Raw genomic sequence first — 18780 nt, 5'->3', positions numbered from 1 at the left:
AAATAAGGTGAATGGCAGGTGTCTTATGCTTAGATTGGGGGATTTCAAGACTAAGGGGCATAGTTTAAGGTGAGAGGAGAAAGGTTTTAAAAAAAGACATGAGGGGCAACTGTTCTTACACACAGTGGTTCCTGTGTGGAATGAACTTCCAGAGGAAGTAGTGGATGCGGGTACAATTACAATGTTTAAAAGGCATTTGAATAAGTACATGAATAAGAAATGTTTTGAGGGATATGGGCCAAGCGCACACAGGTAGGATTACTTTAGTTTGGGTTTACGGTTGGCATGGACAGGTTGGATCAAAAGGTCTGTTTCCAAGCTGTAGGACTTTGACTCTGAATTGCTGTTAATTGTATGAATGTGCACAAACTCAGATTTCATGTTGCAATCAGTAGACTTTATTAAATGTGGATTATATTTTAAAATATATCATTTGAGTAAATTTGGTATTAATTTTGGCTCTGCTTTTGCTATTGTTGTCATCTGATTAAAACGTAACATTGCAAAATAATGGGAATTAATGTAATAAGAGATCAAACTTCATATTTTGTCAACCACAAGTGCATAGGAACTATATTTCCCTTCTCAAATTAGAGCAGACACCATTATGAAGATAGAGCATATTCCTGTAAATATAAACTAAAATGTGTTTCTTTTCCAAGCTTAGTGTTATACAGGACTGCATACCGCTGAGCCTGCATGTTAGACAACAATAAGCTATTTGGTTAAAGCATATGGAGTGTGCTACTTTGATTCAAGAGGAGCAAAGACCAGCAACCTATGGTCACTTTGATTTTTCTTTAAATGTCTTTGCCTTTTATAGTAACTCTCAATTGCAAAAGCTGTAAATAGGGAATATGAGATAGTAGGAACTACAGATGCTGGAGAATCCGAGACAACAAGGTGCAGGGCTGGATGAACACAGCAGGCCGAGCAGAAAGTGAGCTCTTTTTGTTTGGCCCCTCTGGACAGAATTGTTCTGAGATGTTTTGGATTTGGGAGTTGAAGTCTTTGTTTATTAATGTATTTGTGCAACTTTTTTGTGGTGAACTAATGATGAAACAGTAGGAGTTCACCTGGTTGCTTGAAGTGCTCTAATATAGGCTCCGTCTAAAGCAAAAGGCTGTTTCAGTGGAGCTGTCATAATTGTACTGGATTTACTTGTGGATTGTTGCAGACTGAACATCTTCTTGCCTTGTTTGAATGCATAGTACAGTTGATTACCAGGTTGAAGAAATTACTGCAAAGGCAATATATACATTACAAACAAAGATAGCGTTTGGGAGCAAGGATCCTGCTTAGTCCTCTGTTTTCCCTGTAGCTGCCAGTGGCGTTCATTTACTTGTTAAATTACCCAGGGTTGAACAGTTTATTTTTGCATGACATACGTTCTTTTTTTCTTTAAAAAAACTTCCGCTAGGCAGAGTTAACTTTTTGGGTTTGGGGAGCCAGTGCAAGCGGCATGCAAACAGTTTTCTATATTTGTGCTTGTGTGTATGTATTTTATAATGCATCAGTTTCAGTGAAAGGTTATCAAATTATCCTCCAATTTCATGTGTTGAATAGGTTTTTAAAAAACTCTTATGTCCTTTTCTGAAGACATTGCAAAGTGATGTTCCAATGCATTATTTTTTTTTGTGTTCCTGATGGTGAGATGTCTATATAGTTATATTGACTGTTGCTTTTGCCTTTGTGAATTTCATGCTGAGATTAAGCACATTCATGCCGACCTCCAAACAGTCCTAACTGTGCAGGTGTAATGTTTACATTAACTTCCAACTGCCTTTGTATCTTTGAGTAAGATTGCAAATTGATGTTGGATCATCAGAAACTTTGTACAGACATTTCCTCTCGTAATTTTGCCGAAATTCATTTAATATAGGTCTCTTGCAGCCGGTAGAGAAATGGACTTTGGTCCAGTCATTCTTGACTACATTTGAACTGAAATTCCAAGGGTGAAGTACTTGTCCAAGCATCATGTCTTTTTACCCCCAAGTATACACATTGATTCAGAATGGAGCTGAAAATGCAGGGAACTTTGGGAAACTTTTCTTTAATGTCTGTTACCCTAATACTTGTTTTCAATTGTAACTGGTACGAATTAGCAGAAGAAGGCTTTATTACTTCAGACTGAGACATCTCAATCCACATGGACAAGGAGAACCACGACTTCGACTGGGACAACACCAAGATCCTGGGACAGGCTAGGCAGAGACAAGCACGAGAATTCCTGGAAGCATGGCACTCCACGAAGCATGCTATTAATAAACACATTGAACTCGACCCCATATACATTCCACTACGGAGGAAACCCGGAAGTGAGGCAATCCATCGCAACGGACCCCAGAGTTTAAAAACCAGGCAGGAAAACACACCGACGCTTCATCAGAGGCTGCACTGAGGATGTTACCAAGCACGGTAACGAAACGTCTGCAGAACAACAAACCAGCTCGGCGAGCCAACCAACCTCAACATGGTTGTGATTTGTAAAGGGCCAGTTTTAAAAACAAGCAATGATTGTACCAGTTGATTTGGTTGGTATAACTGGCCACTCTGATCTTTCTGAACTCAGCATAAGCATTCCAAAATGTTGTGACACAGACCATTATAAAGTGTAGATGCACAGTCACTTGACATATCTAGCTTACCCTACCTGAAAAGTCTACAGTGTGCTATCATCATGGCATCTAACTGATCTGAGTTAGTGCTTCACTGCCCTACAAGGAAGACTATTCCAGTTATTGATTGTTGCGTGAAATTCTTCCAAACAACGCTTAATTCACTTTTGCTAGTTTGTACTTCTCTCCCCTTGTCTACATTTGATTTTGTAAAGAAAACACATTTTTTTCATTCCATTGAAAGCATCAGTTTTAAATACTATTCTAATGCTTGGGGTCAACCTTGTGACTGTTGCCTGGACTTGAATGTTTCCCTTTTGTCTTTATGATCTGAACTATCTGCAGCAATTGATAAATGACATGACCAGAGCAGTATAGACTTTGAGCATGACACCCTTAGGTGTGCACTGATGTGGCAACATAGTTTAGTATTCTGTTTATTGAATTAGTTTGCACTCTGCATTGACCAGGTGTTGTGTTGACCAATTTGAGGTCACTTTTAGCCCCTCTACTAATTGCTCTAATGTTGTACTTCAGTAAATATGCCTTCTGTTTGAAATGTTTTGTTCCAATCCTCCTGTATCCTTGCTGCCCTGTTTAAAACTTTTGATGTCACCCTCTTGATCTGTACTGTAGTGAAGCCTTCTGCACCTGCAGTTCAGAAAATAATCCCATAATAATGACCTGAGTAGCTGAATGTAGTTTTGCAAGGTGCTTTGATTTGGCTCCTGTTGCATGGCTTTGGTTTCCATCTACTTTCCTGCCACGAAGCTGCACTCAGTTTCCAGACTGTGTAGTGAACCAATCTGCTACCTGAAAAATCAGTTAGTATGAGAACAGTGTCTCATTTGGCATGAAATTTGAGTATGGTGGGGCAGGTTGGTGTTTAGGTTACTAAACACACAGCTTTACAAATAGTTGCATTATTCCTGAACTGTTGTAGATCACACTGGTGACTAGAAATATTTGAATTTTTTTTTAAGGATATATGAAACCGAGCAAATCCCCCATATTGTGTCATGTTACAGTTACGTAATGTGATCTTTTGGTTGAAAACTGCAGCCACGTTAAGTCACCAAACCCGGTTATTTGCCATTCCTTTACTTTTGCATCATTTTGGGATGTTTGAACATCTTCTCCAAATAGGAATGTTGAATTAGCTCTCTGTGGCACATAACGGTCTATTTTCTGTTTAATACCTTTTTTGTTGGTATTCTATGGTCAATTGGCAGGAAAATTGAATAGTGATCTGCTTGGGAAGTGTTTAGGGATGGATTGTTTATATGGGCTAGCAGAAAGTGTTTGAAGTTCCACACCCACAAGTGCAAGCACATGGAATTTGTGGCAGTCTATTGGCTTGCATGAAGAATTAGTTGCACAAACTTTGGCATGCATTCATTTGTATATAGGAGGCTAAGTGTGAGTTGATTTGAGGTGTTATGGATGATTAAAGCATTTGATGGCGTACATAACAATGTCTTCTGGTAAGAGAGTCAAGAATGGGGGTGTAAGATGAGTGGAATAGCCTTAAAATCAGATCTAAACTGTGCAGTAAGTACTGCTTCGCATACAAGGTAAGTGGAATTTTGGACCTATTTGCCTAAAAATGATTGAGGCTTGATTAATTGAATATTTCAAATCTGAAGTTGATGCTTTTGTTAGGTAAAGGCACTAAAGGATATAGAACCATGGTGTTGAGATACAGGTCAGGTGTATCACATTTGGCAAGTGTTTCTGGAAGGTGGGAGTGCTCCTTGGCTTTGAGATCATTGGCATGCCTTTTCCTGGTTCCTTTTCTTGTACTTCCTCCTCTTGTACTTCTTGCTAATGGGAGTTCTCAAAGAATTGTCTCTTCTTATGGGAGTTTCCTCCAAGTCGGTTTCTTTTGAATAAGGGTCTGCCATGCATTGACATCTATGTTGCTTTTCTTCAGGGAAGCCTTCATGGTGATCTTTGTCGCCTCTTGCTCAAGTCCCTTCCTTGAGCTGGCCGCAGATTTGCTTTTGTAGTTCGAATTCAGGCATCCTAAGCATGTGGCCAGTCCAGTGGAGTTGGTTTCGGATGATCTTGGTTTTGATGCTGGTGCCATGAGCCGCTTCAAGGACATTGATATTGTTAATGCCTGTCCTCCCAGCTGACGTGGAGCATCCTCTCCAACATCATTGATACTTCTCAACGGTCTTGAGATGGCATTAAGTTTACATTTCGGCGACATGTAGAAGAGTTGGAAGGATTATTCGCAAGGATCTTCATATCAGCACGGATGTCAGTTATCGAAGACCCTAACGCTTGGGTGTTTGAAGGCGACGCTTCAGATTGGGCGTGATGTTGAATCTCTGTATTGATGTAGCCAGGTAAGGGAAATGTTCCACATTTGGGAGCACTTCTCCATTCATCTCAATGGGATTTGACTTGGGGCGGCTTAATGTGAAGGATTTGAGTCATCTTGAGGTTGAGGCCAAGGCCATTTCTTCGGTATGTTTCCATGAAGGTGTTACGTGAGGCTTGAAAACTCCTCTCTTCCGAGAGAGCAGAGATGACATTGTCATCCACATGTTGAAGTTCCACAAGTGAAATTGCAACTGGTTGAAGTTGAAAAGTTTTCCATCCATCCTGTAGACGATGTCCACACCGCTGAGAAGTTTGTTCTTGACAAGATGGAGAATGGTGGTAATGAAGATGGAGGAAAGGGTGGGAATGATGGCACATTTGCGCTTGACCTCAGGATTCTGTCAAATTTACCGCTGCAGAGGACCATTGCCAACATCTTGTGTAGGGAATGGAGGATGTTGATGAATTTCACTGGACAGTTGGCCTTTGACAGGGCCTTCCATAGCACTTCCTGATTGAGTCAGAAGCCTTGGTCAGATCAATGAAAGGCACGTAGAGAGGTTGGTGTTGTTCCTGGAACTTCTCTTGGAGTTGCCGAGCAGTGAAAATCATGCCCATAGTTCTGTGGTTTGGTTGGAAGCCACGATGGCTTTCAGGAAGGATCCTCTCAGGCTGGGAGAATGTGCCTTGGAGGATTCAGGCGATGATCTTCCCGGTGACAGAGAGTAGGGAGTTTGCTGGAGTCGATTATTAAGGATGTAATAACTGAGCATTTGGAAAGCAGTGACAGGATTGGTCCAAGTCAGCATGACTTCACTAGAGGGAAAATATGCTTGACAAATCTTTGAGGATGTGACCAGTAGAGTGGACAAGGGTGAATCAATGGATGTTGTGTATCTGGACTTTGAAAAGGTTTCTGACAAGGTTCCACACTAGATTAGTAAACAAAATTAAAGCTCATGGTATCAGAGGTAATGTATTGATGTGGATAGAGAATTGGTTGGCGAGTGGCAAGCAGGAAGCAGAGAGTTGGAATAAATGGGTCCTTTGCAGAGTGGCAGGCAGTGGCGAGTGGAGTACTGCAGAGTTCAGTGTTGGGACCCTGTTCCCAATATACATTAACAATTTGGATGAAGGAATTGAATGCAATGTCTCCAAATTTGCAGATGACACTAAGCTGAGTGGCAGTGTGAACTGAGAGGAGGATGCTCAGAGGCTGTAGGGTGACCTGGACAGACGGGCTGGCTGAGTGGGCGTTATCCACTTTTTGGTTGCAAAAGCAAGAAGGCAGATTATTATTATCTGTGGTGGCAGTTCAGGGAAAAGTGAGGTGCAACGAGACCTGGGTGTCATGGTGGAACAGTCACTGAAGGTTGGCATGCAGGTACAGCAGGCGGTGAGGAAAACTAATGGCATGCTGGCTTTCATTGTGAGAGGATTTGAGTATCGGAGTAGGGATGTCTTGCTGTAGTTATACAGGGCCTTGGTGAGGCCACACCTTGAGTATTGTGTGCAGTTTTGGTCTCCCAGTCTGAGGAAAGACATTCTTGCTATTGAGGGAGTCCAGTGAAGGTTCCCACCAAGCTGGTTCCCAGGATGGCATGACTGACATACGAAGATAAACTGGCTTGACTGGGCTTGTACTCTGTGGAATTTAGAAGAATGGAGGGGGATCTCGTAGAAACATATAAAATCCTGATGGGACTGGACAGGCTCGATTTGGGAAGAATGTTCCTGATGTTGGGGAAGCCCAGAACTAGGAGTCACAGTCTAAGAATAAGGGGTAAGCCATTCAGGACTGAGAGGAGGAAGAATTTCTTCACTCAGAATTGTGAACCTGTGGAATTCTCTCCCATAGGAAGCTGTTGGGGCCAGTTGATTAGATGTATTCATGGGGGAGCTGGATGTGGCCCTTGCAGCGAAAGGGATCAAGGGGAATAGAGGTAAAGCGGGAATGGGATACTGAAATTGCATGATCAACAGTGATAGTATTGAATGGTGGTGCAGGCTCGAAGGGCTGAATGGCCTACTCCATCTATTTTCTATGTTTATGTTTCTGTTTCCTTGGTAGTTCCCACAGATCAGCTACGATCCTCTTAAATGACAGAATGGGTTGATTTTCCTCCTTTTGTGTAATTTGCACACACACTCCACCTAGTTAGGGCAAGTTGCTTTCTTGAACTGACAAGGTGAGAAACAAAGCATTTTGCTGACTTGTGTCAGCAATATTTGTAATATTAACATATATAATACAATATTGTTACATAATATTCGTGGACTTCTTTCCATCTTGAGTCCATTACCTTTTCTTCTAATTCTCGCAGCTAATTTGTGAAACTTGTAGCAACTCTTAACATCACTGAGAAATTCTATTGTAATATAATCTTTCCCTCTAAACTAAGTAGCTACCCAAGACTGGACGATGGAGTTAAGTTCTCGATCAACCATGATCTAACTGAATGACTGAACAGGCTTGAAGGCTGAACTACCTGATCCTGTTCCTCTGTAATGTACTGAAAGCTAAAATTAAAAGAATCAGTTTGTGTTTTTTTTTGGTAGAATAGTTATTGCATCCAGTTATTTGGCTACTTTCAGGGCTGTCTGATTAACATTGCTGAACATTAAGTACATTTGATTGGTAAAGGTTGTTATGAAGCCCTGGACGTATTCATTTGTGAGGCAAGCAAAGTGCAGTTCCTCCCCACCCCCCCACCCCAATTCAAAAAACAATGTCAGCATAGTATCTTTTTGTTATTTAAGAACACTGCCTCCAATTTGCTTTTCAGGTGCTTCTGTAAAGGGTGTGGATTCTGGAAAAAGTGCAGTATGGATGGAATGGAATCGAGTAATGAAGATAATTGCTCAAGTGCCACAGGTATGGCTTACTGTTTGTTGATTTTGTGTTGTCAAAGCGCATTCTGTACTAGGCCTGTGTGTACTTCGTGATTGTCCGTGAAAACCTGACCACTTAGTAGCAGCATTAGTATTGAAATACTGTGGTGCAGTTTATCTGTCAGCATTCCGCCTCCTCACTTTTGGCTCCCCTTTTGCCCCTCCCCTTTTGCCCCTCCCCTTGCGTGCTTGCAAAAAGCCTTTTAATTGTGTGATTTTACTTCCCCAAAATAATTGTCATTTCTTTCAGCCTCTTTTGAATAGCCAAAGGCATGCTTTCACACTGATGTGTAACATAGAATTAACCCATGAAATATGCTTCACATTGTTTTGTATGACTTTGAATGGCTTTTCCAACCTGCCTAATTAGAATGACTCCTGACTGGAGGAAAGTCTGGGTCACACATGCAATTTTGTATCCTTGGAAGATGCACAGAAAAATTAGCCATGAAATCATCTCCTAACTATACTGTGGTCAATTATTTCTGTGAATCAAAATTGTTTGTTTACTTGCATAGAACTGCCAATGAACAGCTTCAGACACATTTGTCAGCCAGCCTATATTCAACTGATCAAAAGCTAAGCCGATCTAGGTACAGGAAATTCTTCTTAGTGATAATGTTTTGAAGTGATATTTTGTATGCCGTTTCTGTGCTCTCTGCAGCTTTAGAAAGTCAGTTTTACTTTAAGCTAAGCGCTAGAAAGATTGAAACTATCATTTTGTGAACTCCTATCATTTGGCATTAACTGTCTTTCTAATCCGGCTGAATCTGTCCTTGCAAAACTTTTGGTAGCTATCCAAACCTCTCATCTTACCATTGACAGGATTACTTGGTTCCAGCATACCATCCCTTCAGTCACACTGAAACCTTATTCACCTCTGTCTCCTCAGTCTTCCACTGTCCAACATCCAAGTCCCGCTCACCCACTACTCTCCTGTCCTGATCTATATTGGCTTCACAGTCATGGAATTTACAACACACATAGGTCATTGTGCCTTGACCATCTCTTTGTAAGGGTTATTCCATTAACCCTACTACCAAGTCATTTTAGTTCAGTATTTCCTTTTCAAGTATATATCCAATTTCCCTTTGACATTGTGGCTATCGTGCCCTCTCCGCAGTGAATATAGTACTTAATCCTCATCTAAGCTCTCCAATGCTCTGTCTCTTCCAACCTTCTTCTTTCCATCCTCCTGTTTTGGCTTTCTGTACGTTCTTTTTCTCTGTTGGACATCCACCACCATTCAGGTCAGTACTAGTGGCAGAGGCTTCAGTCACCTTGGCTGTACACTCTGGGGAGCCCTGCTGATCACATCTACTTCTATTCCTCTATCTATATTTACAATTCATCTTCAAAGTTTTTGTTTCAAATGCAACTTTGATCAGCTCTCCTAAAACTCTCATTGATCAGGCACCATTGGAAGACCCTAAAAGCTGGATGTTGATATTGAGCACAATAATGCAGAGCCTCGTTTTGTATCCAACTGTCAAGCTTTGAGTGAGGACCAAATTATATCTGTAATCCACTTCCTGTAGGACTTTTTTGCAGGGAAAATAGTATGCTGATATGGCTCCTTTCCTCTTGTTAATGGATCATGTAGTCAGGTTTGACTTTGCAAGCTGAATATTATTAACAAAGCACTGGCCCAATATTTTCAGATTATTCTGCTCATTAAAAAAACCATAACATTAATGCTTTTGTAGTGTGAAAGTTGTACTGCATAGTAATCTATAGTGCTAAATGCTGAACATCTTAATAAATGCATACCAAGCTGCAATTTATAGTAATTACAACCTGCTTCCTTAGGAATCTGAATTATTTCTTTTGTAAACTTTCCCATGATGTATTAGGAAGGCAAATCAAATGTTATTTATTGCAAGGTGAATGGAATGTGAAAGTAGGGAAATTTGACTCCAGATGTACAAGACCTTGGTGAAGTCACTTCTGGAGTACTGTGTACTGTTTTGCTCTCCTTTATTTGAAAAGGATATAATTGTGTAGAAGCAGTTCAGAGAAGGTTCACTTGACTCCTACCTGGGATATAGGATTTACGAAGAAAGGTTGAACAGTTTGGGCCTGTACCCATTGCAGTTTAGAACAATGAGATGATCTTATTGAAGCATATAAGATCTTCAGGGGGCTTGACAGGTTGGCTTCTGAGAGGATGGTTGTACTTTGTGGAATTAGGGTACACAGTTTAAGAACGAGGAACTTCAGACCATGACCTCTGTTCACCACTTTTGTCTGGTTTTCTTGGTTTAACTTTCAACAGAGCTGGGTGATATTCTGTCGTTAACATACTCTGGACTGATCTCTCTTCACAATCATCACCAACTCCTTTTGCTTTTTGTTCACACATGATCTCAAATCTCCCTCATCCTGTAGCGTTCCCTGTCCCTCCATTCTGCTCAGCTTGTTTCTCCCACCATTTTAAGAGTCGTAATGGACTTAGAACAGTGCATCTCTGACTCTCGTTCTCCCTGTATTCAAGGCTCAATTAGACAGATTTGTACTAGGTGGGGGAGTCCAGGATTATGCGGTGCAAACAAGAAAATGGAGTTGAGACCACAATTAGATCAGCCACGATCTTCGTCAATGCTCGAGCAGTCTTGGAGGGCTGAATAGTCTAATTGTGGTCCTAAGTCCTACCTTCCTATGTTCTAACTTTACTCTTAAAGTTTATATTTGTGTAATTTTATATGTGGCAATGTATATAAACTGATTGAAGTTGAACAATCAGTGGAGAGCAGACTGAGAGTCTAGGTTACATTTGGATCTTTAATTCATCCAAGGTACTTATGATTTCTGTCTTATTTCAATTGTAGGTGAACCCCTGTATTCCAGAAGGGATTTTCACTTGCTAAACTATCTAGGGAAACAAGGATAAATCCTTTTTAAGTTTGCTTCTGTTATTAATTTTATTAATGCTTGCACATAATTGTTCTCTTCAGAAGGTGTCTCAATAACATTATGCTAGTGTTGGCAGAGTTTTAATTGCCAAACCTGTTCTCTGAAATGTTTTCAAATGAAGCACAAATGCTAATGTAGAGTCCTAAACCCATTGCAGTACCAAAGAGGACGAGTCAGCTCGTTTTGCTATCAGTGACTCTTGAGCTGGCTGTTTAGTTGATTTGTCTCTTCTACCTGCTGTTGTAGAGTCATAGTTATACAGCAGGGAAACAGACCCTTTAGTCCAACTTGTCCATGCCAACCAAGTTTCCCAAACTAAACTGGTCCCATTTACCCATGTTTGGCCCCTATCCCTCTAAACCTTTCCAATCCATGTACCTGTCCAAATGTCTTTTAAATGTTTAATTGTACTCACCTCTACCATTCCTCTGGTAGTTCATTCCACATATGAATCCCCCTCTGTGTGAAAAAGTTGTCCCTCAGGTCCCTATCAAATCTTTCTCCTCTCACCTTGAAAAGCCCTCTAATTTTGAATATCCCTACCCTAGGGAAAAGAGCTTTTGCTTTTCACCTTATCTATGCCCCTCGTGATTTTATATCCCTGTATAAAGTCACCCCTCCACCTCCTACGGTCCAGTGGAAAATGTTCCACCCTATCCAGCCTGTCCCTAGGACAGAAACCCTCCAGTCCCACTGACATTCTTGTAAATCTTTTCTGCATCCTCTCTGATTTAATAATATCCTTCCTATAGCATGGCAGCCAGAACTGTACACAGTACTCCTAAAATGGCCTCACCTATGTTCTGTACAACCACAACATGACTTCCCAACTCCTATACTCAAAGGCTTGAGCAATGAAGGCAAGTGTGCCAAACACCGCCTAAACCACCCTGTCTACCTGTGATGCAACTTTGAAAGAATTATGTACCTGAACCTCTAGGTCTCTTTTTTTGACAACACTACCCAGGGCCTTACTGTTAATTGTATAAGTCCTGCCCTTGTTCATCTTATCAAAATGCAACACCTCGCATTTATCCAAATTAAATTTCATCTGCTACTCCCTGGCCCATTGACCCATTGACCCAATTGATCAAGACCCCTTTGTAATCTTAGATAATTTTCTTCACTGTTGACTATACCACCAATTTTGGTGTCATCCGCAAACTAACTTACCATGCTTCCTAAATTCTCATCTAAATCATTTCTATAAATGACACAACAGTGGACTGAGCTCAAATCCCTGTGGAACATCACTGGTCACAGGCCTCCAGTCCCAAAAACAAACCTTCCACCACCATCCTGTCTCCTTCCATCAAACCAAACCAATTTTGTATCCAATTGACAAGCTTTCCTTGAATCCCGTATGATGTAACTTCACTAATCAGTCTCCCATGCGGAACCTTGTCAAAGGCTTTACTAAAGTCCATGTTGACAACAGCTACCACTGTACCCTCAGCTATTGGGTCATGTCCTGGAAAAAACTCTGTCAAGTTGGTGAGACTCAAATTCCCACGTGCAAAGCCACGCTGACTATCCCTAATGAGTCCTTGCCTCTCTAAGTGCATGTAAATGCAATCTCTCAAAATCCCCTCCAACAGCTTATCCATCACTGATGTCAGACTCATCAGTTTATAGTTGTCAGGCATGTCCTTGCAGCCCAACATTAGCCACCCTCCCCGGCACCTCACCTGTGGCTGTAGATGATACAAATATCTTTGTTAGTGGCCCCGCAATTTCTTCCTTTGCTTCTGACAACATTCTGGGATATGCCTGATCAGGTCCTAGAGATTTACCCACCTTTGTATTTTAAGACCTCCAGCACCACCTCTACTGGACTGTTTAAGACATCAATATTTATTTCTCCGAGTTTCGTAGCCTCCATGTCTTTGTCTGCAGTAAATACTGACGTGAAATATTTGTTTAGTATCTCTCCCATTTCCTGTGGTTCCACACAGATCATCATGTTGATCTTTAACGGGACCCCATTCTCTCCCTAGTTGCTGTTTTGCTCTTAATGTACTTGTGGAGTCTCTTTGGATTATCCTTAATCTTAACTGCCAAGGCTATCTCATACCCCCTGTTTGCCCTCCTGATTTCCCTCTTAAGAATGCCCCTACTCCACTTATACTCTTCAAAAGATTCACTTGATTCCAATTGTCTATACCTGACACATGCCTCCTCCTTATGACATGAGCCTCAATATCTTTATTCATCCATTGTTGCCGACTTGTACCAGCCTTACCCTTCACTAACAAGAACATACTGCCTCCGAACTCTCGTTATCTCATGTTTGAAAGCCTCCCACTTCCTAATTGTTCCTTTACCTGTGATCAGTCTTCCCAATCAACTTTTGAAAGTTCCTGTCTTATACCATCAAAATTTGGCCTTGCTCCAATTTAGAACTTTAACTTTTATATAAGGCCTATCCTTAATTCTACTAGTTTAAAAAAAATTATGATCCATAGCCCCAAAGTGCTCCCCCACTAACACTTCAGTCACTACCTGCCTTATTTCCCAAGAGGTGGTCAAGTTTTGCTCCTGCTCTAGTAGGTACATCTATATATTGATAAAAATTTTCTTGAACACATTTAACAAATTCCTCCATATCCCAGTCTATGTTTAGAAAAACAAAATCCCCTACTGTTACAACTCTAGTATTCTTGCACATATCAGAGATCGCTGCACATGTTCGCTGTTCAGTTTCCCGCTGTCTATTGGGGGACCTCTTGTATAATACCATCAAGGTGATCATCCCTTCTTATTTCTGAGTTGCGTCCATATAGCTTCACTGGGCGATTTTCTTCCAGGAATATCCCCTAAGTACAATAGTATTGTTTTCTCTCAGCAAAAACACCACTCTCTCCCACCCCGCCTCCCTTTCTATCCTTCTTATGGCATCTAAACCTGGGAAGATCGTCCCGTCCCGTCCTTCCCTCAGCCATTTTTCTGTAGTAGCTATGATATCCTATTCCCATGTTCCCAACCATGCCCTAAGTTCACCTGCCTTATCTTTGAGACCCCTTGCATTGAAATAAATGCAGTTAATTATTCAGAGTTACCTTGTTCAGAGTTGCTGTTGCCTGCCTTGTCGAATTAACTTGCTCTCTTTAACTTCTGAACCATCCTCATCTGTCTCTGTGTTGTCACTACTGCTTAGAGAGACACATGCACACACATCCCTTTAGAGGCTTCCAAGTAGCACGAGCAAAGCTCTGTCCACATCAAGATATGTGACTTCAGTTGGAGGATCACATTGTCTTATGTCCGACAGATTGTGGTTTTCCATATTTGATGCTTATGTTTGCAAGCCCAGAACAGGTCTGTTTAGTGTGCTTGTATAACAAAAGACATTTTTACGTGGGCAGATCGATCATTTTCACAATACCCAATTTTTAGGGTGGTTCCAACCTTTTGAACTGTCTGATTTGGAAGGCTGTTCTCGGTCTTGCATTTCAATCAGGAAGGGTGCATGCAATCCTTTTCACCATGTCAAGGGACAGACCTTAGGAAGAGAGAAAATTTGGGTATAGCTTTGGTATCAAATCATTTCAGGCCTATGCTATTTGAGTGCTCGGCTTTCTTTTTCTTCTCCACTATCCTCAGCAGTCAAGATTCTGGCTAATTGCTCTGTGTATCTGTTAGGTTGAGGGTAGTAACAATACTGTTCATAGACTCTTCTCGACCTTGTTGCAGAATCTCATGGTGAATGTGTTCGTATCCTAAAAAGCTAGAGTGCGTCAAAAATATCCTCCCTCTGCTCGAAGTGAAATCATCATCCATATCTACTCGCCTTACCCTCTCTTCTGTGATTTCACTGCTGCTTTGTCTTCGCGTAGACACTCGCATGACCTTTTACCTCTAAGCCTCTACTCTCATGTTCTTGATCTTGGGTGAGACCATTCTGACCACTTGTGGTATTCTTCTTCACCTACAACCCTCACCTCCTTCCAATCTTAAAATCCCCTCTGTCTGCCCCTGGAAATTTGCTTCTTCGAATCTCTTAGATTGGCACTTTGAAACTGCCCGCTGAATAGCTTTTGGCCCTTCATGCACTGTGGTATTGATTCAGCTATCAATCTGTTCAACAACTCCTCTCTGTCACCCTTGTCCTGTTCCCAATAAAAGCTTCACGCACACATCTTGGTTCTTAGTCTGCCATATACTCTCAGAAGTGCAGAAGCAAACGTATCTGCAGCTCAATGTTGCAATTTGCTGGACTGCATCAGACACTCTCTTGTCTTGCTCTTTATTAAAACTCATTTATTCCAGAGTCATTCTGCAGACTGAAGATGACCTAGTTTTTTCACCACTACCAACTGCTTTTTGAATTCCTATCCTGTCCATTTTCACCAACAGTAAGTTTGAGGATCTCACTAACTGAAGATTGTCACCTGCCTCTACCTCCCAGCCTACCTTTCCTCATCAAGCTAAACTTCTCTCACCCTATTTCTGAATCTTCATTTTCCTCTAGTTTGTCTCTTATTTTCCTAAATGCATTTTATCCATGAGACTCAAAATGACACAACTTAGTTTTCATTCCTAGTTTTCAAGCCAGCTGACATTGTGAATAGTACTCTCTCCATATAGTTCATATTCTCTTCTTAAGACCGTCATTATCGTCCCATTCTGAAAAATTCCGTCTTGCTTACTGTTGTCACATTGCTCATGTCCCTTTCCTCACCTCCAACCAGGACCATGTTTCCAGAAATTTCCTGTTTGATTTTTTTAGTCCGGTTTCTGCCTCTTAAAAAGCCCCAATCAAAGTCACATCCTTTTATGATTAAGATCATGGTGCACTATTTCTCCTCCTCCTCCTCAATGACTGCAGCTTTTCGAGATGATGCACTCCATCATTGAATTCAGTGGGATTGTCTTCATTTGAATTTACTATCTCCTACATTTCCATGAGATTTGTTTCTTCATTATTCTTTTCTGTACTGATTAGCCATTTTTATTGCTCTGACCAGAGTTGTATACGGTACCCTAAACATGGCCCAAGGCATTGGTAGACTCGGCATGATCTCTAAGATTAGGCTGCAAATTGGCCTCTCTAATAAATGCTGCAACATCCTATTATTTTTCTGTGGCAATTTGGTATAATTGCACTTGTCAGATTTATTTTCTGCCCTTGTTTAAGAGACCTGAGTTGTTTGGTTAGCAGGTTACAGTTAATTTTGTATGTAGAATTGCAGCAAGTAAGTAACTGCTTAGATAGCAGATAGACTGCTTCTTTTGAATTGAGTTTAGTTTCTCCGTCTAAATCCCATTCCTGCATTTTTGTTCTCAATTTGACTTGGTCTGGATTTTTACACTTTATTTCTGAGCAGGAACTTAGATTTCTTATTCTAAACTTCATGTTCATTTGGTAAGTTTGCTACTGATGTTAAAAGAAATAAAAATTATTCCAGACCCAGGCGTGTATGTATATTCCTGGTGTCGGTGGCAACCACACTCTGTTGGATGATACATTTGCTAATCGAATGTCATATAATTGTAAGCCCAAAGGTAATGAAAAAGTAGATAATGACTTTGCAAAAAATATTTCTGAAAGGATGCTAAAATAATTTAATGCATTTAGGGTTAATAGAGCAATTTCATTTTCTGTTGCAGCTATGAACATTGACTCTGCTGAAAATAGTTCTTTAGGAGAAGATGAAGAAGCTGATCCGTCTGCATCTTGTGGTTGCACAAAACGAGAAGAAACATCAGAGCATGCTTTGAAAGAGCAGCACAAGGAGCAGTGCAGGTAAAAGTGGAAATGTTCAGGAGCTGTCTTGGAATCTGAGGGCATTACTCGAAGTTTTTGACAGGAGAATCGGGAGAATCCACAATTTGCATTTGCGTAATTCAGTAGGGACTAATTATTTATGATAAGTAGCAGTATTTCATAATTTTATTTGGGGCAAGGTGAAGGATATTCTGTAGTGATATAAAAATTTGTACTTTCCTTTCTTACAGATGTCTATATCTGCTTTTAATTAATTTATAGGTGCAGCCTTAGCTTTTGTTGTGGTCTGTGTTCTTTAACTCCCCATTTGATATGTTTCTGTGTCTTGGTAGTGCTAACGTGTTGTTTTCATTGAGTTGGCTCACTTCTGTTTTATCATTCACTTCTGCCATCCAAAAATGCAAGATATTGAGGAAGCTTTTGGCTGTGTTAGTATTCTGCCCTCACTAGCACATATGAAATCTAGAATTTGGCATGAATTTGAGTCCCACTGGTGTGTTGTGGCAAGTTTAAACTCCAATGTTTGCCAGTGAACGATTGCAACCAAAGTAGGAAAGTAATTTTCTGCATTTAAAAAAAATTGAGTTTCATGATGAAAACGTGACCTTAGAAGAAATAGGAGCGAGCATCCGTGAATAGTAGAGGTAGAACGGAAATAGGTAGCAACAATAAACTCTAGCAGTGAGAATAATGTGAAGAATGTCTAACTTTAATAATTCCAAGGCGTTAAATCCTTATACTGTGTACAGTGGAAAAACAGACATGTTCTGAATTCTACCAAGGTAGAGATTTTTAATGAACTTGGCACTGCACTAAAAATGCACCTGTGTCAAGTTATGTAAATATCTTAAGTTCACATTTGTAACCAGCATTACTTTTTCACGAGATAACAAGGTGCCGAGCTGGATGAACACAGCAGGCCAAGCAGCATCAGAGGAGCAGGAAGGCTGACGTTTCGGGCCTAGACCTTCTTCAGAAAATTACTTTTTCACGATGCAGATTTTGCTGCATACTGGTGATTTGGTTTGAGTTGCAGATAATTTGCCTTATTAACTTCGATGGAGCAAGGGTTGAAAATGAATCGAAGTATTTTCCTGATCTTGTGGCCACTACCCGGCATTACTCTGGGTAATTTATATTTTAAAGATAAGTATAACTTGGCTAATGTAAGCAGTGAAAATGATAAAGACAACAGCAGTTGAGAATGATTAAAAGATCAGTTATGAAGTGAGCAAATTGAATTAGCCATAATGCAATGATGGAGGCCATTTGGCCCATCATGTCAATACTGGCTATCCATTGAGCAGTTTTGTCAGTTCTATTCCCCACTGCAACTGTACAAATTTATTCCCTTCAAGTGCCTTTTCTTCTGTGAAATTATTGATTTGTCTCCAATGTTTTTAATTCAAAGTTAAACCATCTTTCTGTCCAGCTCGGAGCAAAAGCTGTGCGTGTTTTGTAATTGTGGAGAGCAGAGCTTACATGGGCAAAGAGAGCTGAAGCAATTTGATCCATCGGCTGTGTTGGATGAATTTGGAAATGGAGAAACAAACAGAACTACAAAGGAAGGCAGTCCAGCGTCAAGGCACATGAGTGTTTCAGGGATGGAGGGGCTCTCCGATGAACTTGTGCAAGTTGGCTTTGAAAAAAGTGCAACAACAATGGCTCTCTTTGAGTCAACAGGTGAAAAAAACTGTTTTCTTTATTGTTTAAGAGTCCAACATTTCCCAAAACTGTTCTAAAAATTGGATTTCAGGAGTGTCATTTCTTGTATTAAGTGTTTCTACTAACAATTTTTATAAAATTGTTTCTAACGATACTTCTCTCAATAAATTTGTTGCAACGATTACAGTTTGGATTCATTTAAGGTTTTAATTTTTAGTCCTGTTAAATCTTTTATCTTTTAATAATTTAAATGATGAAATCTCCAAGTAGTCCGGAATAATTCAGCAGTAATGACAATGCTAGTGTATGATGCCCTTTCACTAGGACCTTAACTTCAGTCTCAAGAATTGTATATGCCGATGGAGTCCTTTACAGATTATCTTGGTCTTGTTCTTGTGCAGATTTAATTTCTTTTTGGAAAAAAAAACTTCATGCCAGTGTATTGAAAGCAAATAAATTTTGGTTAACTAGACAAAGAGCAGAAGAAAATAAATTGAAGATGCTCTCTAGGACCTCAAACTACTTTATAGTTGCTCCATTATTGTCTTTTATCTCAAATTCTGTGCTTACACAAAGTCACGTTGAGCTGCAGAGTTGAACCAACACTTGAGTTACTCTGTGAACTTGAATCAT

General features: G+C 40.4%; 1 protein-coding gene across 1 annotated transcript in view; it reads left to right on the top strand.

Annotated features, from left to right (window-relative positions):
- Positions 1-18780, top strand: part of LOC109924474 (histone-lysine N-methyltransferase 2D-like) — a 143392-nt gene that overhangs the window by 603 nt on the left and 124009 nt on the right. The window contains 3 exon segments of the mRNA XM_048618858.1: positions 7736-7824; positions 16365-16500; positions 17915-18165. Of these exon segments, the coding sequence (XP_048474815.1) occupies positions 7776-7824; positions 16365-16500; positions 17915-18165 (436 nt within the window). The 5' untranslated portion in view covers positions 7736-7775.

This window comes from Rhincodon typus, chromosome 41 (assembly GCF_021869965.1).
Source record: "Rhincodon typus isolate 14 chromosome 41, sRhiTyp1.1, whole genome shotgun sequence".
Taxonomy (NCBI): Eukaryota; Metazoa; Chordata; class Chondrichthyes; order Orectolobiformes; family Rhincodontidae; genus Rhincodon; species Rhincodon typus.
This window is presented reverse-complemented; position numbering and strand designations above follow the sequence as displayed.